Source organism: Penicillium citrinum, assembly GCF_028827155.1.
Source record: "Penicillium citrinum strain IBT 23319 chromosome Unknown utg000003l:1.0-4596430.0:1.0-4598250.0, whole genome shotgun sequence".
Classification (NCBI taxonomy): Eukaryota; Fungi; Ascomycota; class Eurotiomycetes; order Eurotiales; family Aspergillaceae; genus Penicillium; species Penicillium citrinum.
The window spans coordinates 1,580,383-1,607,084 of NW_026622688.1; the positions used below are offsets into that span (position 1 = coordinate 1,580,383).

Genomic DNA, 26,702 nt, shown 5'->3' on the forward strand with positions numbered 1-26,702 from the left:
GAAGTCTTTACTTCATGGTCTACTTATTTTTTCCTGTCAGTATCACCTGATACTAGGCAGTAGTACGAATATCATTTAAATAATCGAGATGTTTTTGTATTCAAATGATTCTTTCTCTATAAAATACAGTCGTTCATATATGCCCAGCGCCAGCGCCAATGCCCGATCAAATACCCATGTTCATTTCATTTTCATATTCACCTCCACACAGAAAAAGCTCATACATCTTCAAACTCCTCATCATCTTCATCAGACTCTTCTTCCTTCTTCACAGCATTGACATCAGGTTCTTGCTTGACATCTGGATCAGGCTTGATGTGTGGTTCACCAGTCTCGGTCTTTACCTTCTTCATTGCTGGTCCTTCATCTAGAGGTGTGGAAGGGGTACCAACGGATGACGGAGCTGCACTTGAAGCTGTATCATTCTCACGCTTGATACCTGCAACACTACCGGGAGTTGGAGCACTGGTTGGTGCGGGCCCTGTAGCGGGTGTACCGGGACCACTTGGACCGGAGACATTAACGTCTTCGAATTCGTCGAAATCATCCGAGTCTTCTTCGGCACTACTAGCGTCTTGTTGTGCTTGTAGAGCCTTTTCGCGCTCCATTTCAGCATAGTATGCGGCGACTTTGTCGTCCAGGGCGTCGAGGGAGGGTTTTTGATCCTCGTCCACATCTTGTTTGATTGGAACTCCGGCTTCGTTTTTGATGATTGTTGCGTCGTTGTTGTTTGCGTTGACTGTTGAGTGTGTGTGCCAGACTGGGAGAGCGTTTTGTTTCTCAACGGCTGCTTTGCGCTTTGCTTCTTCTTCTTGTTCTGCGGCGCTTTTCTCGGCGCTGGATGTGAGGGAGATTTCCAGGGCTGCACTGTCTGTTTTTAAGGTTGTGCGGGTTGCGTCTTGGGGTTTCGGTGGGACGGGAATTGCGGCGCGAATGGGATTTGTTTGTTGATTTCGAGCAACTTCCACTTTATGGTCCCATGCTGTGTCGAAGTCGTTCGGGGGGGATTTCGACGGAATCGATTTGTTTGAGGAGTTTAAGCATTTTATCTAGTTGGGCCATTAACTTGCTGTTTTTTTCATGGCCTGTTCTGTCAATGCCTTCGACGCCTTTTACGTCTTCGGTGCGTTCGAGAACGGCTCCGCAATTCTGGCATTCGAAGTTCCCGTCGTCGGAGACTAGGCTTAGTACATCTAGTTCGGTCCATTCGGCGGAGCATCGGAGACAGATGTATTCTTTGCGTTCCTCACTCGGTGTGTATTGCGCTTTGATTGTCGATGTGAGTTGTGAGACTTTATATTTTATGGCGTCGATGACCGGGTGTAGGGGAATGTAATAGTATTCACGATTCACCGGTCGAGTTGATCCATCACGAATTTCAGCGCGGGTGCTCCTGTGAAGAGAAAGAGGTCAGTTAGTTGGAATTAATCACGGGAATAAAGGTAGTCTAACACGGCAATCAATCGGTCCTCACGCAATCGAGCGCATAACTTTCGTAGATCTTTTTGCTGCATGCCCATCAAAAAGGCAAGGTCCTCGGCGTGAAGTCTATGACAGGAATGAGTTCAACTGTTTTCCTGGTTCGAAAGCATCTTCAAAGAAAGTCATACACTGAGTGCAGAAAGAGTGCATCTACAACCAAGATATGCCTGGTCTCGTAAAAAGCGCGCACCACGCTGCGAATGAGGGTATTGGCGAGATCCATTTCGGTAACGGTTTACGTGGTGTGCAGCTGGCTTCGAAGCTGGTTTTGATACGACGATCGAGAGTTGGCCAGGTCGAGTTGGAAGACAAAGCTTCTAGTCGCAAAGTTCAATCAAGCAAATTGATCATCGTCTGGTGTATATAACCGTGGTATTAGAAAGCGAGTGAAAATGGAAAACTGGCACAGAGCAGCGCTGAATGAGCGCTTCGGCCTGAATGAAAAGAAGATGTCAATGAAGGCGCGAGGTTGAAAGCAACGAAATGCGCCGACAGCTTCACGTCACATGATATTTGCATTGTTTGCCGTTCTTTCATGCCATATCTCTGAGGTGTTCAGACTAGTCCATATCTAGGCTAGCGTGCCTTCTTAATCCAAAAAACCGCCGGCCGCCGCAACGTTCGATTTTCTGCCAAGACGAGTTGATGCGTGCCTTTCGTTCTTCTCCGCGCAATCGGGCGATTTTCTCGTCTCTCACAACCCGTTCACCTCGTTATTACTTCAATACTCCTCGCGCATACACCCTTGCACCTTTGCGTTCTTTCGGATCCAAACCTCAACGCCCGGAGCTTACTGAGATCTTCAGTCGCATATCATGGCCGAAAACGCCAGCGGAGCAGAGCGAACTGGTGGAAGGCGTAAGAACCGCGATATGGGAAGGGCGGAGTACGCGTATGTAAAGAGCTATCCTACACGCTATGGTTTAAACGCAATTGGCTAACTGAGGGAGTCGACAAGCCATAAATAAACGAGAGCGTTCCGAACGACAAGCCGAGAACAAACGTCGCAAAATTGAGAATGGAGAGGAAGTCACTGCTCCGATCTATGCGACTCAGTTCAGCAAGGAAGAGATTGCGAATGAGGAGCGTCGTCCTAAGAAGAAGGTGGCTGTCCTGATGGGATACTCGGGAACTGGTTACTTTGGCATGCAATTGTAAGCTTGCTTTTCCAATTCTGACACAGTTTGATAATAGAAAAGATTGCTAACTGGCTTGGTCTAGAAATGAAAATCAGAAGACTATCGAAGGCGATTTGTTCGCCGCCATGGTTGCTGCCGGTGCTATCTCCAAGGCCAACGCCGAGGATCCGAAGAAGTCGTCGTTTGTTCGCTGTGCTCGGACAGACAAAGGTGTGCATGCTGCGGGGAATGTTGTCTCACTGAAAATGATCATCGAAGATCCGGATATCGTCGAGAAGATCAACGAGAAATTGAGTCCACAGATTCGCATTTGGGGAGTCGAGACAACTACTAGTGGATTCAATTGCTATCAACTCGTCGACTCCCGAGTCTACGAGTACTTGATGCCCAGCTATTGTCTATTGCCGCCCCACCCAAGCACCCATTTGGGACACAAAATCGTGGAATTGGCCGAGCAGGCTGGGGAACTGGACGACCTCAAGTCGCGGCAAGAGGAAGTTGCAGGTTGGTGGGAGGAAGTTGACAGGACGCACATCAAGCCTATCCTGGACGGTGTCCCTGAAGATATCCGTGAGATTGTAGAAAAATCGCTGTTTTGGTATGAGCCAGAGTCTGGAAACGCAGAGCAGAGTGAAGTAGCTCCCGCTCCCGCACCAGCACCCGAAACAGCAGAGGATCCGCAAGAAACCCCATCGGAGTCGACAGAAAAGGTTCCTTTCCAAATGAGCCCTCAACAAAAGATGGTCACCGATACCATCAAAGCTATCAAGGCAGCTTACATCAAGGCCCGCAAAGCCTATCGCGTTCCTGCATCTCGTGTCGCCCGACTTCAAGAGTGCCTCAGCCTCTACGAAGGCACCAAGAACTTCCACAATTATACTGTTCAGAAAACTTACAAGGATCCCTCAGCCAAGCGTCACATTAAGTCTTTCAAAGTTAGCCCAGAGCCTGTTGTTATCAATGGCACCGAGTGGCTCAGCTTGAAAGTTCACGGCCAGAGCTTCATGATGCATCAGATCCGCAAGATGGTTGCTATGGCTTCCCTTGTCGTTCGATCTGGCTGTACACCCAATCGCATCACCGATACATACGGTCCTGATCGTATTGCCATTCCTAAGGCCCCTGGCTTGGGCTTACTGCTTGAACGTCCCATCTTTGATACCTACAATGAAAAAGCCGGAAGTCTCGGTCGTGAGCCTATCAACTTTGACAAGTATGCCACGGCAATGAACGAATTCAAACAGCGTGAGATTTACAACCGCATTTTCCGCGAGGAAGAAGATACCACTCAGTAAGTCCCATCAGACTGGTGTTGTCGCGTTTCAAGTATACTAACTCCAGCTACAGATTCGGCTCCTTCTTCAATCATATCGACCACTTCCCTCAAGAACACTTCTTGTATATCACTTCTGCTGGTATTTCAGCGGCCAAGCTTGTCACTGCTCCTACCGAAAAAGTGGAGGCTTCCAAGAATGGCAGTGAAAAGAAGGCACTCGCTGCGGTGGAGTCTGAAGGAGAGGAGCCCGCACCTCCTGCAAAGGAGGAAAATCAATAGGTACGCGATAGTATCTGGTATAAATATGAGGCAATGACAAAATTTTGTAAAATAGTCAACAACATTCCAGATTACATGCGAGGATTTATTGACATTTTCGTGCCAAAGTATTCTTGTATCGTATTCTTAATAACAACCTTTGAAAGCTTGCCATGACAAACTTCAGCTCAACACTACCACTAGAAATGTACTCAAATACTCTACTATAATATCAAAAGTACATTATGCCGCTTCAAAAGCCTTGGTATTCACTGGTGTCAAAGGCTTCCCAACAAATTCCCCATTAGATCCAACGACCGCAAGAATATTCTTCATGGCATTGAGTTCAAAGTTGATCCGCGTATCCAAAGCACCACCACCAATATGCGTCGTCAAAGTCACATTCTCCATACTCGCCAATGTATGCGAAACCTGCGGCTCATTATAATGAACATCCAAAGCCGCAGCAGAAATATGTCCCGATTCCAACGCACGAACCAACGCATCTTCATTAACAACTTGTCCACGAGCGGTATTGACAATTCGTCCTCCAGGCTTCATCAACGAAATAGCGCTCTCATCAATCAGATCCTGTGTATATTTGTTAAGTGGTGTATGAAGTGTAATACAATCCGCAACTTTCAAAAGTTCATCCAAAGATTCATGAAACGTAGCATCAAGTCTTTCTTCAACCTCAGACTCAGCACGAACAATATCAAAATAATGAATTTCCATCCCAAGAGCCATCCGCGCTTTATACGCAAGTTTCCTACTAATATTTCCAAATCCAATAATACCCAAGACATGCCCGCGTGGATTATGCGAAATAGTCGCAATGAGTTTATGCGTTGCTGTGAAAATTTCCGGATCCGCTGTCCTCGCTGCTAATTGTGAGCGCGTGAAATTCCGAAATACACTCAATATCATGTAGAGTGCTGTATCGGAGACGGCTTCATCTGAAGCTCCGGCACCATTGGAGTACCATATTTTGCGTTGGCCGAGGAGATCGACGTCGGCCCAATTGAAGCCTGCTCCGGCGGATGCGAAGATTCGGGTGCTTTTTGGAAGATGGGTGATTAATTCTTTATCCCATTGACCCATGAATCCGCCAGTTTGGAAATGGGGGCGGAATATAGCCGAGAAGTCACCGTATCTGGGATAGGGTTAGTGTATATTTCTTGCCATTCGTGGATGGTGCTGGTGTGAAGTGGAGATATCGCCCGATATCTTCCCCATCACCGCCCGGTGATGGGGATGAGGACAGGTCAGAATTTACTTTTTTGATTCTAAGGCTTGAATGAAGTCTTCACGATTTGTTTCTGTTGCTTGTATGACGTTGAAACGAGTGGAGAATTCTTTGTCGTAGAAATCGTGGTTGTATTTAATGGCGTCCCCAACGTGGAGTACGGTGGGCTTTGTAGGAGTCATTCTGGCTATCAACTTTGAATTTGAGAAATTGTAACGGTTTGAACGATTTCAGGGAGCAGCTCCTTTGCTATATACCTCAACATACATCCATGTAACCGTCGGATTTCCAGTCGCTTTTCCGTGTCTGGAGATGAACTTTGCTTCGTCGGAGAGAAGACCGATTAGTATTCCGAGGTGATGCCGATGGATGTTCATACATTACCGTTAGGCTGGTTGGATTGCACTTCTCGGTGCCTTTAATGGGGCGTACTTTAGGTATAGTCATATGAGCCATGTCAAGCTCCTTGGGTTTGACGTAGAGTGAAACCCGACGCCTAGGTCCGATCTACAAACTCCAAGTTACTATGAGCAGTACTAGAGTCTCTAATAAAGTCCGCCAGTCATGCATTTCATAAAGTAAACAATACACGAATCTTCCAGGCTGTGATTAAATGATAAATTTAAATTCCATCAAACCTTAACGCCTACTAGTATTATTGAACATTGACAGAGTTGGCTATGTCTCCGCAAATCTGGCCTGTTCATGTAAAGTAAATCAGCTTTAAATGTATCTTGAAATATGAGAGAGAAGTATTGACCCACCTTATATTTCATTCTTCGTTCCTTTGCTCGTCTTCTCCACCCCTTCATTCCCATAGTCACAAATATTACACCGTTCCAAAAGCCGCGGAGTGAACCTAGCGCACTGACAGCTAGCAGAAGAGGAAATGACTCGTACCCCGGATGAATAAAAGCCGAGACTCGATTGATGGTCGGCGCCACCCACGTAGTAAGCAAGGCGAGAAAGAAAAGTGAAGGCATAAGGATATATTGTTTGAAAGACATGCGCCTTTGTGTCGGGAGTGTATAGTTTGGCGGAAATTGTCTTGATGAAAATGGGCGGGTTGCAAAAGAATGCTCAACCGAGGTCTCACTGGTTACTCCAGATTCAGACGTCTGTGTAGAGCCCGCTTTAGTTGCTTCAACAGTTGTAGTGACTGAGCCATTGGGGTTTTCAAAAGGTGTATGGTGAGAAGAGACATTCGAGGTAAGTTGAACATGGTCGTCTTCTGTTAGTTTGAACTCATCTCGTAAACGTGAGATCTCAATACCAATTAATGCATATAACACAAGAACAATTCCAATGACAAGCCTATTCCGGTAACAAAGAAAAGAGATGTTTAGCATCGATCAGCGACGTTCTATGGACATTGGGGTACATACCACACCGGCGCATAGTATAGCACGATTCTAATTATCATCCATTCTGGGGATATGGAGCACCATATCTGCAAGAAACGAAAAGGTCAGCTTCATACTACTGGCACTAGTGGGATTTCGAAAATTTCAAGACTATGAATAGTTTACACACCGTTTCGCTTCCATATAAGGGGCCTCTTGCTGGTGTGCGAATGAACAAAAATATCAATGCCGGGATAAAAGTCAACAAAGTTATCAATGAAAGATAATATTTTTCGAGTTTCAACAGCGAATGAGTGTCGAATCGATGGAATACAACGAGGTATGTATCCAATGCCATGGCGAATGTCCAAAGCACATCAGCGATCGGAAACCTAAAGGGACTATAAGTCAAGTGCTCTTTTTTTTTTCATACAATTCAATAAAAAGAATGAAAGAAAGAGCACACATTTGAAGTGCAAATCCTTGGAATTGACACAATGATGAGTAGTCCCCGGCATAAGGTCCATTGACAGAAATCATGGTAGCGACAGAGTCAAATAAATTATAGAAGGCATTGTAGAAGATGATTCGATTAATGGGAGTTCGAAGGTGTCGAGAACCCATAAACGCACCAACTATGGTAGCAGAACCTAGTATTGAAAGAACAGATGTGACTCGGCCAGCGATACCGATCATGTCGAGCTGTCCTTGAGATAACGACGACATGACGATGGTCGCCCCCGGCCTCTGTGTAAAAGTCTACTCGCGATGTGCGAAGCAAAATACCGTCGTCAAGGGCTGTATACCAAGTACAGAAGAGAACAGAACAGAACAATGGGCAAAGAATTGCATCTGTATCTTTCTGGAAATGGGGCTCATTTGACACAAAATGGACGGATATCGAAGAATATCAGCTTAAGTCCGTGCATCATGATCACAGCTTAGGGCAAATGACGTGATTCCCAAAAGGGTAATTAGGGACATGGTAGGCTCATCTGTGAATTGCGAACCATCAATGGCGGAGTCCGAGGGGGCAAATTGTTTCCTACTATAGATCTCTAGGCCTCGCCAAGCCAAGCCTTGTCTTGACTCACAATAAGCTAGCTATTGTATTGTGGCAGAAGTTCCTAGCGTGAGGTGATTGCAAGGATCGGCGAACTGTTACGCTGTAGATTTCGTCTTAATCAATTTGAGTTCTGGAATCGATGTTGACATCTCCGTTTCTGATGAGACGAGATTTCTTCCATCACACAATTGAACATGTATCAGCATTGAATACATCGTTCTATGTATATATCTCCTTGATGCACTTTTGTTCGATCATTGACAATTTGAAAGCTGACCCTGCCGCCCTTGCCGCCCCCGAGAAGCCCTAAGTTGTGGTAGAACAGCGCCGAGAAAAGCTTATTAATATCGCCCAATACTTCAGCTGGATTGCGCTGTCAGTTTCCAGACACTCTTCCTATTATCAGACAATTAAAGGTGTAATTTTTATTCTAGGCTTATCATAACATGGGTCACCGAGTGGAACTGTCAGGCCAAATATCGACTAGGCAGGAGGGAAGAAAGATAGAGGAAGAAGGCGGATGCGACTCATACTACGGGTATGAATGCATATATCGTACATGTCAAAGGGACTTGTTCTGAGAGAATCTTCAACGGTCAAGAATGAGAAGTTGCAGGCTATTGTCTTTTTTGGCGATCATGTCGAATCGTCTCCAACTCGGATTTGGACCCTTCCAATCAATTTTTGAAAATTGACCTTCGTTCCAATGAATAAAGGTTTGACAACCCTTTGGAAAGAAATAGGTTATTTTAGAACTTTCAAAGGGAGTTGCTTGATCTTCCAAGATATCTTCCCCTCAAGCGAACCTTGGCTTGAGGGGAAGATAAACCTTATATAGGTATAACACAAAGACCAGGACACTGAAATATATATATCCTCCTTAAAGGAAGTATGAAATTAGGGAAAGAGAAAGATATTGTCACCTACTAAGTGATAATATAAATAGGTATTCACTACATCCTACTAGATATAACTAGTAGTTACAGGTATACTATATCTATAAATTGCGGAGTTCTGAAGTTTGCCGCTTGTCATCCCTTGAGTGCAGAGGCTAAACAGGTTACAGGAACAACAAAACTCGAGGACTGACTCCTCTAAAACAGCCTAAAATCGAGCCTTTTATCAAGTGCTGCAAGATGACAAACAACCTTTTTTTTTTTTTGGAGAAATTAACTTCTACCTTAGAAAATATTAGACACTTTCAAAAGTCTGGACAAGGCCGCTTGAGTTTCAAATGGATGTTGACCAGGTGGTCAACAAAAATATATCGGGGAAACCCAAGTTTAGTGCCAAAGTCCAGGTGCTCAAAGTTTGAGTACTGCTTGATAGCAAGCGGGGTTAACTTAAGAACCCGGGTATCTTCACTGCTGAAGGGCATGTTCGCGAAAGAATTGTTGCGGATTTTATAGAGGGATTGCCCATTGGGACCCAAACCCAATCAGTAGTTGTTGGTGCTAAGGGAGGGTCAAGAAGAGCGTGATTCGAGAGCAAGACAGATCTGGTATGGATTTATACTATCACTCATAGATTACTGAAGACTCAAATGTAAGGAAATGTGTAAATGAAGATGTTCTATAACAAGTAATCTATATATCGTACAGCCCGGGATATAATCCTGTGCAAATCCATTGGGTATTCTCTTGCCAGGGCCACTTCGATGTGCAGTCTTTCGCAAGAAGATAAAAAAAAAGACCCATCAACGCCACATATAGTACATATTTATCCAGATTAATGATTTCTATACTTTAAATCAAGGCCTGTCCACGGAACATGCCTTCCCGAACCTCCCGAACGACATCCTTACGATCCTTCTTGCCAACCAAGACAACACCGCGACCACGCTTACCCATACGACCCAGACGACCCAGACGATGGATGAAGTCCACGGTGGTATGCGGGACATGGAAAAGGACCACGGTTTTGACGGCTAGTGTGTCGATACCACGGGAGGCAATGTCAGTCGTAACCAGAACCTTGGTGTTGGGAAGGCGGCGGTCAATCTCTGCCTTCTTCTCAGGAGTCACGAAGGGAATAGATTTTGCGGCACGGGTCTGTTTCTTCGCCAATGACACCTCCTCGGCTGTGGGAGGCTGTTCAACTTCGGTGAATTCAGCAAGAATCTCCTCCTGCTTACGCGAGCTGGAATCACGAGACAAGGAGACAGCATCAATGCCCTTCGAAACAAGGAACTGAGCAACTTCATCGGCTTCTTCACGCTCGTTGACAAAGACCAGAATCTTCTTCACGTTGGGACCCATGAATGGTTTCAGAGGGCCATGTCCTTGACCATCTTCACTATCGCCTGCCTTTCCAATTGACCAGATGACGTCGGCACAAGCAAGAGGGCGATTTCCACGGTAGGGTTCCTTATCAATATCCACGACTCCGAGCTGTACACGACGTGGGATGGCGTGGAGATTGGGGGTTGTTAATCTCTTGACATCGGGGTAACGTTTGCGGAGCTGATTGTCCAGACTACGAGGGATGGTGGCGGAGCAGAAAATGAGCTTCTTCAGCGACGGAGCCACTTTGTCGATGATCTCAGTGGTTGTAGGGAGGAAGGATCGGTCCATCAGCGAATCAGCCTCATCGAGGACAAGGTGGCTCACACGGCTAAGGATATAGGGATTGGTCTTAGCAATGGATGCCAGTAGATGAGGGGTTGAGACGAGAACATCGATGCCATCCGGATGAAAGAGAGTGTTCTTGATTCGACGTGGGGTCAAAGTCGAAGAGATCATTCCTGACCGATATTTGACAGTATGTGCGAAACTCTTCACTTTACTCCCAACTTGTGTCACCAATTCGGATGTGGGCACAAGGATAATGGCTCTAGGCCGACCAGAATCTGTCATAGGGGGGTTCCTCCGGCTCGAGCTCGAAAGTCCGGTTCTTCAATCTCTCCTCACGTTCCTTTTCCTTCTGTTCCTGAAGAATTTTTTCCTCCTCCGCATCTCGCGCTTCCGCACGCTTGACGGCATCCAATACGGGTAGAAGGTATGCCAACGTCTTTCCGGAACCTGTTTCGGCGGCAAGAAGATACTGTTCATACTGTGGATCATCGGGATTGACCTTGGTCGGTTGCTTTTTGGGATTCGAATCGAGGAGTTGTGGGATGGCAACTCGTTGGATAGGAGTCGGACTGACATCAGCGAGACCGGGCAAACCCTGAGAGAAGATCGAGTGTCGAACAGCGGGAAGAAGAGGGAAATGATCGAAGCTGGTGAGGTTTGAAATCTTTGATTTGATAGCAGCACGACGACCATATGTCACAGGCGACAATGTAGTCTGCATCTTCAAGGCCTTATACAGCGGCGTCTCTTTCTTCTTATCCTCCTTATCTTCCTGTCCAGAACGCTTGAGGGCCGCTTGAGATCGAGGACGAGTATTTTCACGAATCCGAGCTTCTGTTTGATTCATCGCGGAGAACGGGCCATCGCGACTCCGACCTGATCGGGGTTTATTGAGGGAGGTTCTGGCGACATTAGGAGAAAGACTCATGCGACTTGGTTTGCGTTGTGCACGCGCGGTAGCCATAGTCCGTGTCGCCTGCCATGATGGAAGTAAAGCAGATGTCGAAAGAGGCAAAGCCGTTGTCTGACACAGACAGCATATCGACGATCTCACAGGCAGTGGCATTCTTGAAACAAAATGAAGAAATTGATGAATCGTCAAACTTGGAAATTGACGACTTTCCAAAAAAGAAAATCAGGTCTGGACCAGACTAGACCACTTTGGGGCTAGTGCCGATCTATGTCATAATTATCCCAGAGAGGAAAGCGGTAGACGTCGATGAGTCAGCCCACTATCGGTTGCCATGGCGACTCCCGTGACTCGCCCAAACAGGCTGAAGGGGACTTCTTGGGGTAACAAACCCACACCTTTCGATGAAACAAGCTGGGATCTCTTGTTAAGATCCGACCCCCTCTCTTCTATGATTGTTTATTCCTCCTCTTAACATATCCCTTCGTTGATCCCTTTCTTTCGCAACCTTCTTCTTTGTCTTTGCACATTTTGATTAGGACAGAAAAGAAGTGGTGGTGGTTGTTTCCTTGCTGGTTGACGACAACAACACATTCCATTGACGATCGACACGACTTATTGACTTTCTTGTACCTGGACTCGTTGTTTTTCCACGCGATACCTGGTATCTTGTCGCAAGAGGTATGTTGGTTTTGTAATTGTTCGCGCGCTCTGCACCTTACTCCCTCTCATGAATTGGTGTTGGGGCCTATCATTGTTGACCGATCATCGAGGAACTGGAGATATGATCACGAGCTGATAAACATCACAGACATTGGATATTCTTGCATCTTTATTGTTTATCCATACCAGTATACCCACTTCGCGAGTTCTAGCTCAATACAGAAAATGAGTGGTGGACTTGGCCAACGGCCATTATCTGAAGTGAGCCCCATGGCTCAACGGCGCAACTCACCGAGTTGGAACCAAGCTACCAAGGTAAACAGAGAGACACACCTTGAACCTCATTGTCGACTCATGCGACAGAAAGCTGACCATACGTGATAGCTGCCGGCTGGCGACTTGTCAACATACGATGTCTCACCCCTGAACAACAACGCCTCCCCGCGTCTCTTCTGGAAAGGCCGCGACTCCCCGGCGCCCTCGAAGGGGACTGAAAACCAAGCACCATATGACCCAGAGAGCTGCTACCTTCCAACAAGGAGAGAATCCCTCGAGAACCTCAAGCGCGTATCTCGTGTCAAGAATCACAACCTATTCCGCGAAACCGGCCAGGAGTATGATCCCGCACAAGTGTCGGTGCCTCATCGACCACTTGCCGCCGATAGGTCACCAAACCGAGAGAGCCAGATGAACCTGGCTAAGTCGCAGTTCGTGGATGACGATCTCGGCGACCAAGTACCCAGACCCCACTCCCCCAGCAAAGATCAACCTTCACCCGGAAAGTCATCTCTCTCAAAAGCAGCTCGGTATGGCAAAGGATTCGACCCCCAGAATGATATCTGGTCCGAATACGATCACCGACATGCTAAGAGCGTAACATTTGATGCTGCTCCCCCCCAAGTCAATGAATATGAAATGCGCACTCCTGACCCGTCCTCAGTGGCGTCCGGATCGCGCGAAGCAAGCTATGATTCAGAGGAAGAGGATGAGATCAGTAGTTTCGAACATGACTCTTTCATGGATAGAGAAGATAGCTTCGACGCATCTCTCGAAGATATCGAAAAGACCCCTGTCGTTCTCCCAGAGGACTGGCGATTCATGAGCCCTGGCAGTGCCAACGAGGAAGAAGATTCTTTCGTTGATCAGGCCGAAGACCACGACAACGACGATCGCCCAGTTTCTCGAGACGATGAAGGTAGCCAACATTCCCGGGTCGATTCGCTTGACTCAAACGGCGAACGACGTCCTTTACCACCATTGCCTTCGGTCAACCGTCTGTCTGGTTCTCGACCCACTTCGCCAGAGAAACTGGCCGCTGCCTTCGAATTGGGGAGTGGTGGTCAACGATTCCCGCCTTCTGCGCCAGCGGCGTCCTCGTACACAAAGTCTGATATCAACGGCGGCATGTCTCTGGAGGAGCGGCTCCGCCTGATGATGCTCAACGAGAAGAAGAGCAATGAGGAAGAGAAGCCCGAGCAGGGGGATCAGGACGCATCATCAAAGGCGGTTGAAAACGATGTGCCTACCGACAAAGCAACTAGCGAGCCATCCAAGGATGATGTATTCTCCCCTCCGCGCATTTCTCGTGATTCCATCCTTCGAGATATCCGCAAAGGGGACAGATTTGAAGATGATATGTATGATGATGAAGATTCTCATATCTCCGACACTCATCATTACGATAACTATGATCCCGATGTTCCTATCCCATCCCTCGAAACAGAATATGATGACGATGACTCTTCCAGCGTGATCGTGAAGGAAGAAGCGCATGACGATGATCTTTACGCTATCCCCGACTATTATCAAAACTCATCTGACCACAGCTTGTCATCGCGCGATCAACGAGCTAAGTACGATGAAGACAGCAATTATTCGCTGCGCTCTGCTGCTGAAGCTGGCCAACATGCGACCAATGACAATGAAGGTCTGGTCTCGGGCCAAACCACTCCCACCGGCGGCTCCAAGACTCAGGCCTCGTTGAATAGCCATCCGAAAGAATCAGATGAAGAAGCTCCTTCGAAAGAACCACCGCCCTTGGATATGGCAGCTATCCGCCAGTCTCTGAACCGCCCTGTCACTCCTGAGATCAAGGAGGAAGAGCTATCTGAGCCATCTACACCGGACTCTGTGATCCGTCACCCCGTCGAGGGTGACGAGGACGATGAGGAAGATGCCTCCCAGCAGCACCAAGAAAATGAAGAAGAAGGCTCCAGCTCCTCCGATGAATCGGTTCCAGAACCTATTGCCACAATCAAGGCCTCTGGTAAAGGACTGAAGACTCGTCCTTCTCTCACCCCCGCCGACGTAGACGCAATGGCTGCAACTCGTCGCAAGATCAGCGGCCAACATGCTCCACCTGTCCCCAGTCTCCCTGGCAATAAGGATCTCGTCGAGCCAGAGAAGACTGATAGTGAGGCTGAGGACAAAGCAACGGACCTTCCGCCCCAACTTAGCCTCCCAACTACTTCAAAACAACGCCAGTCAAGCTTGATGCAACTCGATATTCCCTTCAGTATCCAAGAAGAAAGCCTTGGCTCCGGTCTCACCAAGGAATTTGACCGTGTCATTGAGTCCCAAAAGGTTGCGTTTTCCCTAGCTGTTTCCCGGCTTGACCCTCGCCCAAAGCCAGCCCCTCAGGATAAACCCCATCTGGCCCCCAAATCCCCTGCCCTTTCAAGCTTTATCAATTTCGCAGCTCATGCTAACCGGTCCCGTCCACAGAGAGGCTATCTGATGCGCCAAAATACCAAGGTTGTCATTGCTAGCAACCGTAATGAAGAGGAACCCTCTACTCCTGTGGAACAACCCACCAATGATCCCCGAGGCACACGGTCTGCAGGCTCTTCCCCTCGTAAGGCCAGCCAGCAGACCTGGACTACTGTTCCCTGGAATGGGTCCACCCGGAAGCCAAGCATCAAGATGGCTGGTGCAATTCCTAAGAAAAAGCCCGTGCCTGGAGCTGTGCCACCTCTTCCCGGTCAATCAAGCAACGTGCAGGAGCCACCTGCAACCATTGAGGAGAACGAACCCATCATGAACGATGCATTTGAAGAAGGCGAAGAGCGTGGTCGTTTGTTTGTCAAGGTCGTTGGTCTCAAATATTTGGATCTGCCCATGCCTCGAGGTATGTTCAATATCAGTATTGCCCCATACGTTGAACCTGAAGCTAATAATTTCTAGGCGAGCGCTCGTACTTCGCTCTCACTCTTGACAATGGTCTCCACTGTGTGACTACATCTTGGCTCGAACTTGGAAAAACAGCCCCGATTGGACAGGAATTCGAACTTATTGTACAAAGTGATCTCGAGTTCCAGCTCACTCTCCAGATGAAGGTTGATGAATCCAAACTGTACCCCCAGGAGGCTTCTGGTTCCCCCGGCCGCCAGAAGACCTCTGCTCTTAGCCGAGTCTTTGCCTCTCCCCGACGTCGCAAGGAACTGGACTTGAAGCAACAAATGCAATCTCAGCACCAAAAGGCCAATGATGTTAATGCACCTGTCTATGATCGCCTGCGCAATCTTGTCGCCCGTGATGGCAGCTTTGCACGTGCTTACGTTGCTTTGAGTGACCACGAGAAGCATGCATTTGGCCGCCCTCACACTGTTGATATTGCCTGCTTCAATGAATGGGCTGTTGACGAACAACCCAGCAGTGTCAAGAGCAAGAAGAGCGCAACCAGCATGACTGCTCAGCGTCGACCACCTTATAAAATCGGTAAGCTGGAGCTTCAGCTTCTCTTCGTCCCGAAGCCCAAGGGTGGAAAGGACGAAGATATGCCCAAGAGCATGAATGCCTGCATCCGTGAAATGCGTGATGCTGAGAGCGTTGCTGCTCGTAGCTACGAAGGATTCCTCTCTCAACAGGGTGGTGATTGTCCGGTAAGTTCTCGGAATGTGTCTAATTAAATGATTCATCGCTAATTCTCTCTTCAGTTCTGGCGAAGACGTTTCTTCAAGCTGCAGGGCTCAAAGTTGACTGCCTACCATGAAACAACGCGTCAACCTCGTGCGACAATCAACCTGGCCAAGGCAGCTAAATTGATCGATGACCGTTCCTCCTTGATCCAAAAGGAGACCAGCACCAGAGGTGGTGGTCGCCGCAAGTCTGCCTTTGCGGAGGAAGAAGATGGCTATATGTTTGTTGAAGAAGGCTTCCGAATCCGTTTTGGCAACGGGGAGGTCATCGACTTCTATGCAGATAGCGCTGCTGACAAGGACGGTTGGTTAAGGGTCATGTCGGAAGCTGTTGGCAAGGGGGCCACCTCAGGAAACGGTGCTATCAAGCCATGGGCTGATCTCGTGCTCCGACACGAGCGCAGCATGAAGTCGCGACGGTTAACAACCGAGCGTCTTCCACCTAGTAACATTCCAGTGGCTCCTTCATCACCTGTTGGCAAGCGTCAAAGTGTTGTTGCAATGGCACCTCCAGCTTCAGCGGGATCTGCGGCGCCGGCAGCTCAATCCCCACGACCTCGACCATCTGGGCACAAGCACACTTACTCTCAACCTGATATCGGCACTGACGCTCGTCGCCAGAAGACCCGATCCCTCATGTTCTGAGCATCTCATGACACGACCGTACTGAACAAAAGTCTACCCTTCTCTTCTTCTGTCCATGATGTCAAGTTGTCACAATAGTCTTTTTTTTTTAAAACCACCATTCCCTTGTGAATGCCGTTTCATACACCCCTTTTTCTCTCCGATTCTTTTGGAGGTCGATTTCCTTTTTCTCTTTCCTATTTTCTGGCGTTGGTGTACTATGCGGATCTCTCGTTGTCTTGCGATCTTTTCTTGTGATTCTTTTCCTTTCTGGGTGTGCAAATGCAAAGCGGGCAATATGACAATGCTATGACCCTTGACTGCAGGACACCTCTAGATGTTTTCCTTTTGAGATCCTGTTGTACGTTAATGAGACATACACCCATTGGCTTCTATTTTTTCTTTTTCACTTCTTGAGTTTATAGCTTACAATCTGATTTTTTCGATTCTTCATGTGTTCTATCGCTGGATCTTCCATAACAATTCTCTCTCTTCGCGCGGATGGAATCATCAACACACTCCAGTTGTATCACTAATAATATTTCACCGTTATTAATTCCTCCGATTGTTTTCTCAGCATATCACACGTGGCATTCGTCATCTGTCATCGCGTCAACGAGCAAAATTGCATTTATCAGCATTCTTCATGTGCCACGGTTATTGCGTGCTGTTCTGACAAATGGAAGTCAGACACCCCGCAAGTCCAGTTGGATATAAAACAAGGGCATAGGACTGATATTCGTCTCTTTTTCGAATGGCATCTACTATCAATATTTTTAAATAGCAACGCTTACTAGAAATATTATCATGGCATCAGCAGCAGTTCAAGTTTCAACAGGTCATGGCCCTGCCCTTGAGCAGAAGCCAGCAGTACCGGTTCCAGATAGACCACACCATGTACAAACAACTCTGAACTTCTTCAAGGAGAATGAGGATGGATCTCCGCCAGCACCGGCCTATGTGAATCAACCGCAGACTTACGAAAGGGGCTATGTTTCGCTTCCTGTCACTATCACTGATGTTAGTGGCCGGGAATTGGATTATACTCTTGACGCCCAAGGGTTCCAGTTTTATTATCATGAAAGTATTGAGAAGGACTTTCTTGATGACGAGAAGATTAAGAGAGATTATTATCCTGAGACGGAACAGTTACTTAAGGATGCGTGAGTATAACTCTTTCATTACTACCGGCATTAGGACCATCACATCTACTCAGGCTTGATATCAAACTGTATAAAACCCACCAAGCTGCATTCTTTACTAAAATATCATGATTTCAATAATAGTACCGGAGCATCTAAAGTCTTCATCTTCGACCATACCATCCGTCGAGTCTCCGAGGCAAATCAGAATCAACTCCGAGGTCCCGTTCAACGTGTCCATATCGATCAATCCTACTCTGCAGCAAAGAGTCGTGTCCCCCATCACCTCCCCGAAGAAGCCGAAGAATTACTGAAGGGAAGATATCAAATTATAAATGTCTGGCGTCCTATCAAAACCATTTTGAAAGATCCACTCGCCGTGGCCGATGCCCACAGTGTCCCGGAAGAAGATTTAGTTCCTATTGGATTAATTTACCCAGATCGTCAGGGAGAGACGTATTCGGTAAAGCCGGACCCGAATATCAAGTGGTATTATCGTTATGGACAGACGCCGGATTTAGTGACACTGATTAAGTGTTTTGATTCGAAGACTGATGGACGGGCTCGTCGTGTTCCTCATTCTGCTTTTGTTAATCCTGAGACGGAGAATGAGGCTGGTCGTGAGAGTATTGAGGTTCGGGCTTTGGTCTTTCATCCTGATGACCGTGAATGATTTGTTTAGTTCAGATAAGAGTGAACTATGATGAGCGCAGTCTAAATGTGATTATACGAGCAGGAATCCTACAGGCAAGAATGTTTGTTATTATTTTTAATGAATTCGATTTTTTTCATAACGCATAAGAAAGTTCATGGCTCTTTGATAGCTTAAGCTATACTTATTTTCCAGCAGCAATGGTCTTGATCTCGTGAATGATGTTCTCGGGTGAGAGACCCTGGTAGTTGATCTGCTCGAAAAGACCACCACAACCATCCTTGACAGCACCGACGGACTTGAACTTGGGAGTGTAACCGTGTTGCAAGAGCGTGGAACCAAGGCGAGAGCCAAGGCCGGTCTTCTGGGAGATGGACTCCACGACGATGACGAATGGAGACTCTCCGTATCTCTTCATGGTCTCCTTATCGACGACGTTGAGAGTGGGCTTGTTGATCAGACCAACATCGAGACCCTGTTTACGGAGATACTCGACAGCGTCGAGCGAACGGTACAACATGTCACCGTAGGAGACGACGTAACCAGCAGTACCGCTACGAATAACTTCTTCCTTGCCCGGAACGAACTCATAACCATCTCCGTAAAGCTTCTCATCCACGCCATCCTTCAGAATGTAAGGGACCTTGGAACGAGTAGAGAAGATGAAACGCATTCCTCGGTCCCAGAAGACCTTTTTGACAACAGCCTTCATCTGCTCACCATCTGCAGGGAAGTACAGGGAGCAATCATCAGACTCGATAAGACCATTATCGGCGAAGAAATGGTTAAGACCGAAGTGGCAAGTGTTGTCAGCCATCTCGTCAACACCACTGTGAGAAAAGTGAGACAAAACTGTGCAGTGGTTGAGACGGGCCATAGTAATTTCGGAAATACACATCTCAAGGAAAGCCGAGAAGGTAGAGAAGACACCTTGACGATCACCATTGCTACCGAAGCCAAATCCAGCGGCAGCGGAGAAGTTACCACGCTCCATCACACCGGATGCGACGAAGGACTCGGGGTGCTTGGAGCCAATGGCCTTCAAACCGGTAGAACCGGCCAAGTCAGAGTCGATGACCATGACACGACGGGCAGCCTCCTCTTTGCTCAAACCATCAAGGATACCATTGACGGCATCACCGAAGATGTTTCGGTTGGAGCCTTTATCCTTGCTTGAACCGAGGTATGTGTGTGGGTTTGATCGGCCCTTGATCTCGTCGTAGAAAGCGAGTTGTTCCTGGCTGTATCCGCGCTTGGTGAGGTACTTGCGCGCGATATCAACGGTAATGACATCGTGGGCATGGGTCTCGCCCTCAATGCCTTCGATGCCAGCTGCCATAGTGCGATCGACAACGACAGCAGCAGGGCCATTGTAATTAACAACCTCGGAAACCGCCTTGAAAAGCGAGTCTACATCTTCTCCCTTAGCGCGAACGACGTGAAGACCGTGTCCCTTGAGGGTATTGGCAATGTCGTAGCCCTTCAGGTACTGGGAAGGATGACCGGCAATAGTAACATCGTTGTTATCGACGAAGAGCTTAACCTTCAGGTTCCGGGCCACAGCGATACGTGCAGCCTCGGCGTCATTTCCTTCTTGCTGGGATCCATCAGAGCCAAGCAAGATGACATTCTTATCTTGGTTGGCCATTGCCACACCGTTCACCATTCCCCACATGTGTCCCAGGCGACCGGAGCTAAACTTGATTCCCGGTGTGAGGCCGAGTTCGGGGTGACCGGGGAGTTTCGAGTCGGCATCGCGATAGTTGAGGAGATGTTCGGGGCTCAAGTGGCCTTCGAGAGTAGCTAATAGATATTGCGTGGCAACTCGATGACCGGCTTCATCGAAGAACGTATCAATGAAGTTATCCTTGTTATTTTGAATCAGGCCAAGCAGAATGCACACTTCAGGTGCGGTGTCGAAAGGTCCACCAGTATGACCGGAGACACCACGAGCAGCACCGGTAGCAGTAAATGCGATAATTGCATCTCTGAAGATATTAATATTGTTCAGAAGATCCTTCTTCTCTTCAGCAGTTAGAGTTCCTTTGCTGGGATCCAGCGAAAGGTTTCTCTTGAATTTGCTGAGATCAACGGGGAACTTGAAGCCGCTCATTTTTGATGGCGAGGGGGGATATCTTTTTGAGCTTTTTTTTTTTGGTGATATATGAAAAGCTACAACGTTCAATTTCAGAGATGGGTGGACCTCTTTAAATACGAATCGACTGCATGACATGCAAGGTAATCAACATTATAGAAATAAAAAACCGGATCGATCAATGCACACGGAGGGGTATTGACGTCATGTCATGTCCAGTCGGTGGGGGGAGTTGACCGGTCTTTCAACAAATGATGGGCGAACAATCTTATAAATTCTTAGTAGATGACATAAGAAAAGATGTATCAAGTATTAGGAAGGTATTTACAGTAGAGAATACAGCTAGATATTGAGAGACCAGTGATGTTGATTGAAATTCCCAGTGCTTCCGAGGATTGAAGAGCTTTCCTGGAGGAGGTTGAAGCTATCAGTGGGGCCAAATGAGGCTGCAAAGTGGGACAGGATCATCGTAGTTGTGGTCATTCTTTATAGGACTACTATACATAGTTTGAATTTGACTAGATATTCGTGATCATTATATTACTGTTTAAGTAGTACTAAACAGCTGTACTAATGATTGCAATAGTACAAGGAAGATGTAGATGCAGAGCCGAGTCTCTGCTTGTGGGCAGAAGCATAGATTCTGCTCTTTTTTTTTATAGTACGACTCCGAGTCATTAACTCCTAGTTAAGAAAAGTAGGACTTGTAGCATTCCATTAAGTACTCTGATTGAATATTGAATATACTATTCTCTGACTAGAATAAATCTACTTGTAATGGACATAATTCATATAAATTTGTACAGCCGAGCAATCCAACACAACCCCCCCCATAAAAGACGTGAGTCCAGTACATACAATAATCAGCCCATATCCACTACCATATGCCCCGCGTGCATGTCCTTGCCAGTTATCAACCTTGATCAGCATCTCACTGAAAGGGCCACTGGCAACATTTCCCACTCCTCGGCCAAATGCAATAGCAGAAAATATGATTGTCGTATCAGCCGACGAGTCTACCTTTTGGACTTCCCGAATCATAGCCGACCAAATTGCTGAAAAGCTGCCCGCGAATATTCCATATGCAACACAAAATACCAGTAGAACAGGGATCTTCGTTGAGAATCCCCAGAGTAGAAAGACAGAGAGGACAGTGCCAATGGTAGATATAGAAACACAGGTCAAGGCATCGCAACGATCCGATAAAAACCCCATCGAAATGCTGCCAAATATCGATGCCATATTCAACACCGTGACGGTAAGCGAAGATAGGAATGTCGAAAATCCAATATACCGTGCAAATGACGGGAGATAAATCCCCGGTAAGAAGAATCCTAGGGCTTCGAAGACATTGACCAATTGGTATATCATGAAAACTCTGTTATATAAGAACCGAGTTGTCAACCGGCGATGGGCCACCCCTTTCTGGATTGGCACTCGTGGTTTGTGGAAATACAAAAATGGAAGTGGTAGAACGAAGAGTACTCCTGATAAGATTCTCAGTGTTGTTCGAAATCCAAATTGTCCCAAAAGGCGTTCTAAAACAATGGGGAAAAGTATTCCGGACAACCCCGATCCAGCCCATACAACCCCGAAGGCGAGTCCTCTTTTCTTGTCAAACCATTCGGGCATGAATAAGATAGATGGGCTGTAGGCAATACAACCTCCGACACCAAAGCCAATACCCTGGGAAAGAACCAGATGTGTGACATTCGTTGAAAAAGAACCCATGGCTAATGAGAAACACATAATGATTAGCCCTGTAGTTGAGAACCACCGAGATAGACGGGGGAATAGTATCATGACGATGATTGCACACGGACAACCGAGGTAGGCTGCTCCCTATTCATTTGTTATTGACTTTCTAGAACGTCAAGTAAGATGGCTCAAGCCTACAGTTGCGCAAGTGCCAATGGCCGCCACCATATTTGAATCTTCAAATAATTCGTTATCCCGGTAATAACTTTGGAAGACTCCAAAGGCAAAGGCAAACCCTGTAATATCCATTATTAGTATCTTGTCATTATTTCCAGGACTATGAATATCATGAACGAACCCCATACCAAGGCCTCTATCATGGTTGAAGCTGCTAAGAACATCCATGCATGAAACCCGCCATCCATTGGATGAAGCCCAGTATCGTCGGAGAACTCCTTGATCTCGTTTTCGTGACATATTGCAATCTCTTGTTCTTCAGTCGTATCGGAACTTGCGGATAGCGGTTTCGAGTGATTCATTGTGTCGTTTGTATGTTCGGTTTCAAGTATACTATGATTCTTTCAACCTGCTCTCGGGAGCTGTTTCCAAAAAAGATTATCTTGCATGTTTATTAGTGAACAGACTCTTCTGGGGTCACATTGTGTAATGCCCCAAAAAAGATACCCTTGAAAGAAGGGATGAAAAAGCCTAAAGATCCATCAAGTGATGGAAGGAATTCAGGATATGATCTGCCCGGCCTATTGGCTCTTTAACATCTCGGAAAGGATGGACCGACTGCCAAGAACTGGGGTTACTTGATTGAGATGAAGATTTTGGTGAGAGTATTCATATCATGCAATTGGACCGGGAATTTGATCATCGTTGTATACAATGCATAGTGGACTCGGGAGGCTACGTTTACAGTCTTGCTGCGTGGGGCCGTGTACCCGACACCGTGTTTTCTAGCAAGGAGACTGATTTAAAATCCAGATTTGACGTGCTAATCGTGGGGCATAGGATCATCGGAAGGGGGTGATCGTCAAAGCCATCTTGTAAAGCCGGCTAACGACGGAGATTGCAAGGGTTGGAATGTAGGGTGTATTCATAACACAATTCATTTTGTACTTCGAGTGGCTGTAAATTGCTATAAGAGCTAGCTGTGACATCATCCCTTCCATTATTTTTGTAGCCAAAGTAGAGTCATATTGGATTGATTGTCGGAAATATTTCCATGCAATCATATCCAGGTGTAGGACATAAGGCTGGCCACGTTGTGCCTACAGGTCACACGAGCCGGATGTAGTAAACCTTTTGGCCCTTCGCATCATTCATTCATTGTTTATAGTTCATGAGATATTTGAATTATCTTTTGGTCAGACGATTCTCAAGAGCAGGTGAATGGCTGTCCAACAGAGCCCGATTGGAATTTCGTGATCTTAAGAACTTGGGTTAACTTTATAAGGTTAGGAGACTATATGCGGTGCGAACTCACCAGCTCAGCAATACTGGCATACGTGCCACACCCAAAAATAATCATTCCAACAATGAAAACCACGCCGTTGAAAAATGCAGGCTTCAAATTTCGCTTTTCGTACCACGAACCCTCTTTCAACAACAGATACCACATAACTGGCGGGAGATAGAAGGATAATCCAGAGACAAAAAGTGCCGAGATGATGGATAGAAGCTCTGAGAAAATCGGAATAGCCTCGGCGATAACCCATGCTAGCAAAGTAATAGTAAACACAAGACCAATCCATGATGCCCAACCCTTCGTTGTGTTGATGTATCGAATCATTGAGTCTTTGTAGACCTTTCCATGGATATACCGACAGACAACGGTTGTATTGATAGATCCAGAAATGAAAATGACAGGCAATGCAATTCCAAAAACCACTCTCGAGATGAGTGGACCCGCTGATAATAAAGCCGGAGATTGGACTCCTTGACCCACAAAAGCGTAGATGATAGAGCCGGTAAGACTATAAACGACGATTTGAATACCTCCCATCCACCACAATGTTTTGATATAATCTTCCGGGGTATGCATTTCATCCATGAACGAAGGCAAGCATCCGGCGAAGGAGTACGCAAACACAATATTGTTTGTCGCAACAATGGCCCCCGAGAAGGTAAGACCAGCCTTGGGCCAAGCCGACCAGGGAATTGCATCTGGATTTGAAATGGTTGCACCACCTGAGTATTGGATTCCGGTCGCTATCATAGTCACTCCAATAGCGATAATGATCGAGGCAAAGTCTATATACCCGAGAATAGCGATTTCAGCAAAGAAAGGCGGGACGGCGAGCAGGAGTAAGATGGCTGCAGATGAGATGCTGAATACCAAGGCACAGACATTACTTTGAGTGATGGTCCGAAAAGCGATTGCCCCAGTCAAGCAGTGCGATCCAATCACGAAGACCAGAAGTGTCACAAAACTTCCGATGAAGATCTTAGATCCCCATTTACCAAACAATAACCTGCCGACATCGGCATAGTGTCCAATCTGAGGATATTTCAACTTCGTCTGACCGATATTGTATCCTGCGTAAATTGCAACGAATCCTAGCCCGACGGTCAATATCAATCCAGCAACCATACCAAGGGATGCGAAAGCAGCAGGAAGTCCCAGACTTCCAAGAGCGATAGCCTCAACGATGGAAAGAATCGTTAGACGCTTCCATCCAAGTCGATGAAACCGAGTATCTTCTCCGAGTATCCTCTGTGTTTCTGGATCGACGAAATCGGGGTCTTTGGGGAGGCTATCAGTCGCCATTTTGTCGAGAGGGGAAAGTTAAATTAACGAGTCAGCTGTCGTTTTGTTCTTCTGAGCACCCCTGTCCCTTGTATCAATCAATTCGTGAGTAATTCCAATTTGAAATGACAGTTCAAATCAAAGACTATGAGATGGTATAAACAATGGTAGTTGGATATAAAATTCACGACCCAAGAAATAGACCGTGGAAATCATCTGAAAAGATCTGATATGATTGATAAAGGCCCTGGGGCAGCCGAAAGTCGGAAGTAACCGAAGAGTGGAGGTTGTAACCCCCCAAAAGTAGAAATGAGGTCCGGGGTGTTTTCGGACGCTACTTGTGATTATCAGCCAATGCGCTTCATTAATCCTCTTTAAGCGAAGCCTGCGGGTCCGTCATATCACGGAAGAGAGCTAAAGATGCACCCCCGGGCTTTCACAAGGGTTCCAGACCTTTAGTTTTGGTTTGGCTATCGTCGAATGGTGCCTTTCAATAGCTCGCATAATGCTTCAGCGAGTGGCTACTTCGTGGCAACATCTACCTGTCTGGCTTATAACCCCTTTCGTCAATTGAATCAAATCTATGAGAAGACAGTGACTTCGAATATGTGCACATATCGGTTGTCCTGATGCCGAATAAAGTAGAGCGTGCCAAACCCCGCCCATATCACACCCTGTCATTAGGGCCATCACACAGTCCATTAAAGAAAAACCATAGCTCCACCAGGACAAAATCTTCAAGTGAATTCATTTGTTTGTATCCAATAAGCTTCTGCTGCCAAGAACTTGGCACCTTTCTCCGAGACAAACACGAGACTCCTTTCCGTAGTCCGTAAAATCTACGAGATGAAGATTTTTCGGTAATCACGAGATACGTGAAGAGTGGCCTGACCTTGATATTATCATAGCTTAAGGTCCGTGTGTGTGAAGTATCAAGGGTGCCTCTTACTATCCTGATCAACTACTTTTAAAAGACTCGATATCTAAGGGGTAACGTTTCCCACTATGGAAATACAGTAAACAGTCGTTTTTGGCATGAAATGAGTCAAATCAACGAGAACGACCAGTAGAGATGAATATCAATTTCTCTTTACTCAGCTCTTTTACTCCCAATGATAATGCAACGCCAATGCAAGATCCACCATTCTGCGCATATAGCGGTAGATGTGCCAAGAATCCGATTTTAGTTATTCCTGTGGACATACTGCAATGGAATCTTGACTGGTTGAAACGACTTGGTGGGATATACTAACGACAATTTGACTAGCTGTATCTCAATTGTGGAAGTTTATGCCGAGTTATTCCAGACGCCAACGTCCGCAATCTGATCGACTATCGTGTTTCCTCATTTCATATTATTTCCGCCCTTGCCGCGACAACACCTTGGAGAGATGCGATTTACTAGTGATTTCCGCCCACAGCAGCCGTCAGAGGAGGTTGAAGGCTGTGATTCATTCCTTAGGAGCTCCTAGCATTAGGATTTCCCAGCTACTTGTAGGAATATTTCTTCGATTCACAGCCCTTTTCACTAGCCATTATTACTGAATGTCTCATTCCGCCGGAGAATTCCGCCGGAGATCCACCGAAGGGATTATTGATAATATCGATGGACTTGGTCCCAGTATTCCTCAACTTCCACGTACGAAGAGAGGATAGTATTCTTTATGATTGGGAGAAAACCCATCGATCTCGATTTTCGGGGTTACTTGAGGGAGAAAGTAAAGAACAAAATGTATTGAGCGAAAACTTGAAGCAACTAGATAATATTATCAAGTCTCGTATTCCAGGACTTACATACTCCCAATCTGCTAGGATCACAAACTTGACGAAGTTTTATACATGCTACGTAATTTTCATTCCAGA

The 26,702-nt window shown here is 46.6% G+C and overlaps 11 protein-coding genes across 11 annotated transcripts; 3 read left to right on the forward strand and 8 right to left on the reverse strand.

The window, feature by feature from the left end:
* Positions 1-218: 218 nt before the first annotated feature.
* Positions 219-1,705, reverse strand: N7469_003800 (putative transcription factor TFIIE complex alpha subunit; the record flags this gene model as incomplete). The annotated part of the gene is made up of 4 exons (XM_056642720.1): positions 219-1,049; positions 1,117-1,393; positions 1,453-1,548; positions 1,611-1,705. The coding sequence occupies 4 exons, from the start codon at positions 1,703-1,705 to the stop codon at positions 219-221; spliced, it is 1,299 nt and encodes a 432-aa protein (XP_056502132.1).
* Positions 1,706-2,297: 592 nt separating this feature from the next.
* On the forward strand, positions 2,298-4,176 carry N7469_003801 (pseudouridine synthase PUS2; the record flags this gene model as incomplete). Its single annotated transcript, XM_056642721.1, has 4 exons — positions 2,298-2,374; positions 2,433-2,636; positions 2,704-3,912; positions 3,969-4,176. 4 exons carry the CDS (start codon positions 2,298-2,300, stop codon positions 4,174-4,176), a joined length of 1,698 nt encoding a protein of 565 aa, XP_056502133.1.
* Positions 4,177-4,398: 222 nt separating this feature from the next.
* N7469_003802 (D-mandelate dehydrogenase-like dehydrogenase) lies at positions 4,399-5,583 on the reverse strand (the record flags this gene model as incomplete). The annotated part of the gene is made up of 2 exons (XM_056642722.1): positions 4,399-5,308; positions 5,432-5,583. 2 exons carry the CDS (start codon positions 5,581-5,583, stop codon positions 4,399-4,401), a joined length of 1,062 nt encoding a protein of 353 aa, XP_056502134.1.
* A 496-nt stretch (positions 5,584-6,079) lies between these two features.
* Positions 6,080-7,470, reverse strand: gprI (putative cAMP receptor (Car4); the record flags this gene model as incomplete). The annotated part of the gene is made up of 5 exons (XM_056642723.1): positions 6,080-6,100; positions 6,166-6,715; positions 6,787-6,851; positions 6,935-7,136; positions 7,211-7,470. 5 exons carry the CDS (start codon positions 7,468-7,470, stop codon positions 6,080-6,082), a joined length of 1,098 nt encoding a protein of 365 aa, XP_056502135.1.
* Positions 7,471-9,555: 2,085 nt separating this feature from the next.
* N7469_003804 (ATP-dependent RNA helicase mrh4) lies at positions 9,556-10,551 on the reverse strand (the record flags this gene model as incomplete). Its single annotated transcript, XM_056642724.1, has 1 exon — positions 9,556-10,551. One exon carries the CDS (start codon positions 10,549-10,551, stop codon positions 9,556-9,558), a length of 996 nt encoding a protein of 331 aa, XP_056502136.1.
* Positions 10,552-10,642: 91 nt separating this feature from the next.
* N7469_003805 (ATP-dependent RNA helicase mrh4) lies at positions 10,643-11,449 on the reverse strand (the record flags this gene model as incomplete). Its single annotated transcript, XM_056642725.1, has 1 exon — positions 10,643-11,449. One exon carries the CDS (start codon positions 11,447-11,449, stop codon positions 10,643-10,645), a length of 807 nt encoding a protein of 268 aa, XP_056502137.1.
* A 732-nt stretch (positions 11,450-12,181) lies between these two features.
* Positions 12,182-16,518, forward strand: bud4 (uncharacterized protein; the record flags this gene model as incomplete). The annotated part of the gene is made up of 4 exons (XM_056642726.1): positions 12,182-12,271; positions 12,341-15,083; positions 15,140-15,837; positions 15,892-16,518. 4 exons carry the CDS (start codon positions 12,182-12,184, stop codon positions 16,516-16,518), a joined length of 4,158 nt encoding a protein of 1,385 aa, XP_056502138.1.
* Positions 16,519-17,304: 786 nt separating this feature from the next.
* Positions 17,305-18,312, forward strand: N7469_003807 (uncharacterized protein; the record flags this gene model as incomplete). Its single annotated transcript, XM_056642727.1, has 2 exons — positions 17,305-17,660; positions 17,784-18,312. 2 exons carry the CDS (start codon positions 17,305-17,307, stop codon positions 18,310-18,312), a joined length of 885 nt encoding a protein of 294 aa, XP_056502139.1.
* A 163-nt stretch (positions 18,313-18,475) lies between these two features.
* On the reverse strand, positions 18,476-20,404 carry N7469_003808 (uncharacterized protein; the record flags this gene model as incomplete). Its single annotated transcript, XM_056642728.1, has 1 exon — positions 18,476-20,404. The coding sequence occupies one exon, from the start codon at positions 20,402-20,404 to the stop codon at positions 18,476-18,478; it is 1,929 nt and encodes a 642-aa protein (XP_056502140.1).
* A 750-nt stretch (positions 20,405-21,154) lies between these two features.
* N7469_003809 (Major facilitator superfamily domain general substrate transporter) lies at positions 21,155-22,623 on the reverse strand (the record flags this gene model as incomplete). The annotated part of the gene is made up of 3 exons (XM_056642729.1): positions 21,155-22,228; positions 22,283-22,380; positions 22,443-22,623. The coding sequence occupies 3 exons, from the start codon at positions 22,621-22,623 to the stop codon at positions 21,155-21,157; spliced, it is 1,353 nt and encodes a 450-aa protein (XP_056502141.1).
* An 845-nt stretch (positions 22,624-23,468) lies between these two features.
* On the reverse strand, positions 23,469-24,860 carry N7469_003810 (uncharacterized protein; the record flags this gene model as incomplete). The annotated part of the gene is made up of 2 exons (XM_056642730.1): positions 23,469-23,537; positions 23,577-24,860. 2 exons carry the CDS (start codon positions 24,858-24,860, stop codon positions 23,469-23,471), a joined length of 1,353 nt encoding a protein of 450 aa, XP_056502142.1.
* Positions 24,861-26,702: the final 1,842 nt, after the last annotated feature.